The sequence below is a fragment of the Penaeus chinensis genome, chromosome 27 (genome assembly GCF_019202785.1).
Source record: "Penaeus chinensis breed Huanghai No. 1 chromosome 27, ASM1920278v2, whole genome shotgun sequence".
Classification (NCBI taxonomy): domain Eukaryota; kingdom Metazoa; phylum Arthropoda; class Malacostraca; order Decapoda; family Penaeidae; genus Penaeus; species Penaeus chinensis.
Window position 1 is genome coordinate 9,860,438 of NC_061845.1, and position 2,500 is coordinate 9,862,937.

At 35.6% G+C, this 2,500-nt stretch overlaps 2 protein-coding genes across 5 annotated transcripts in view; one reads left to right on the top strand and one right to left on the bottom strand.

Annotated features, from left to right (window-relative positions):
• The window catches only part of LOC125039379 (mitogen-activated protein kinase kinase kinase 7-like), a gene marked incomplete in the record, with an annotated part of 225,210 nt that overhangs the window by 139,490 nt on the left and 83,220 nt on the right, over positions 1 to 2,500 (bottom strand).
• The window catches only part of LOC125039381, an 18,357-nt gene that overhangs the window by 6,158 nt on the left and 9,699 nt on the right, over positions 1 to 2,500 (top strand). For all 4 annotated transcript variants that reach the window (XM_047633226.1, XM_047633227.1, XM_047633230.1 and 1 more), the window contains 3 exons: positions 1 to 37; positions 176 to 865; positions 1,538 to 1,722. The exon at positions 1 to 37 is cut by the window's left edge and continues 133 nt beyond it. In XM_047633226.1, coding sequence (XP_047489182.1) covers positions 1 to 37; positions 176 to 865; positions 1,538 to 1,722 — 912 coding nt within the window. The remainder of the gene's footprint in view (positions 38 to 175; positions 866 to 1,537; positions 1,723 to 2,500) is intronic.

Below are 2,500 nucleotides of genomic sequence, written 5' to 3' on the forward strand. Positions count from 1 at the left end.
TTAAAGAATGAATCAACATGTGGAATGGATGACAATGGTAAGATCAGTTACAGGGTCTTTAACATTGAGATCTAAGTACGTAATATTAAGTATGATAGTAATGCGATATTGTAATGTTAGAATATTTGTGCGGTTGTTTATATCGGTACAATTCACACTTTCGAGATTCTTTCAGAAACTGGCTGTAGTGGAGTTAGCCAGCTTGAAATATGTTGTGTCAGGGAGGAGGGCCAGGAGAGCTTCATGGACGTAAATGCTGAAGACGAGGGAACTCTTGGATCAGACTATACTGCCGACACTGATGTAAATAAAACTGTAGGACACTTATCTCCAGCCGACAGTGACTCGCTTGATTTAGGTGATTCCAGAATATCATCTATACCTAACATGCAAGATCCACTTTATCTGCCACCCTCTGAGTTAGGAGACAAGAAGCCGACATTTTCTGACTGTCAAGTGTCAGATATTGATGAGAACGTTTCAACTGCTGCCGACCAGTTATCCATCGGCATTGAAGGGCCAAAAATGGATTGTGGCTTATCAACAGAGGCCACCACATCACGTGCTGCTACTCCATTGCGGAAGCGGCTCAAATTCTCTGAAGGAGAATGGTACAATACATCAGCTGCTCGTAAAAACAAAGAACATGAAATTATTATGAATGTTCAGAAAGCCAAACTACAAGCTCAGGAAGCAAAACTTAAACATTTAGATAAGCAGGAACTCATTGACGCTGAAAAGCTGAAACAAATGCAAATGCAATCTCTCCTTAATGCGCACTTGCTGGAATCAGTAACCCAGTGGAAGGAGGTTGCAGTATCTGTACAAGAAACAGTGGAGAAACTGAAGAACTTTTATCAAGGGGGTAAGTAAGGTTTGCTCATACCTATTTATTTTAACCTATTTGTGCTTGCGGGTTTCCTATGTAATCTCGTTGAAAGCCATTGTTTTAAATACCTGATTGAGTTCATGTATCCTTTGAACAATATACCAGTACCTTGAGCTCCATCGTTAGTCATTCTCGTATGTGAATACGCTGTCGGTTAATCGACTCCTGATTTCTATAGAATGAAGGTTATAGCAATGTTTTCTGTGAATGAGAAACTTATGAGGATAAGTGCACAAGTTTTTTTTTCTAGAGTATAGGTTTAGAAACTCTATTACTTAGAAATAGATAGTATTTGTTGTTGAGATTATTTTGAAAAGTGATAATATAAGTTCAATAATAGTCCGCTTGGTGACATAGAAGAGCAAACACAATGCTTTATATGCTATTTAGACTCGTAAAAAGCACCATCATTCAGTATGCATTTTAATCACTGAAGTTGGCTTTTACCAACTTCATTGATGGAGCATTGTGTCAACGATAAACTGCGTTAGTTACTGCGTTATGGAAATCCTTTACATTTCCTATTTTATCTCTTGGCTACATATTTCTCAAAACAAATATCGTGATTAAATTTTCTTCTTTAGAAGAAACTTTTAAGGTACATGTTATTTCCGAAAACAGTTATTGTGATTTGATTTTCTTCATTAGGAGAAACTTCTATGGCAGATAAAAACTTTAGTAAAGGAACTCCCGTGACTAAGAAGTCTGGGGATGGAAGTGTGCATTTGAAACCAAAGGAGAGCTCGTCCTCAGTCCTGGAGTGTCTGTATGAAGATTCGGCATTTGCGGATGTGACCTTAACAGCACAGGGTCAGTCAGTGAGGGCACATAGGGTAAGTCAGTGGTGGTATCATTATACATTTCACTGGGACATTTCACTCTTGTAGAATATATTTTTTGTTGTATGTTTGTTGTTTATATTATTTTCTAATCACACTTTCTTGATTTATTAAGAGTTGGTGAAACTAAGTTAGTATTTTTTTCATTCATTTATTGATGTGGCTTAACTTTAACATTAAGGAATATTTCATCATCTATATTCTGTGTTATATGATGTAAGTGATATTTATCTTACAGTATATATTAGTAATGCCATTTTATGATCAGTATTTTTTTTATCTTCATTGTAGTTGTTTATTATTATCAGCGTTATCATTGTTGTTCTAGTGTTATCATTACTATTACTTATTTGCCATTATTCATGCAACTCTTTTATCTAGTAGTAAAACACATGGTCTTTTCAGTATAGGATAGTTTTCCACTTTGTCACTTTATAGAGTCTCTTGATTAAGTCAGAGACATTGAATAAGTCGGACACAGCAAAAGTAATAATTCTCTTGATATGCAAATTAGACTATACCTTATGCAGCTGTATTATCAAAGTCCACCTGCTTCACCTCATATGGCTGCTTAGTACAGGTCACACTATCCAGACAATGAAATTATCATTGGGTTTTACTACAACGAGTTCGGTGAAGTTTCTGAACATTTAGCACATAGTTTCTAAAAGTACTATAAATACAGAAAAGTTGATTTGCTGTCCACTTTTGATAAATAATTATGATAATACTCAAAGTTTTTACTCAAGACATGCAGATATGGTAGTCATAC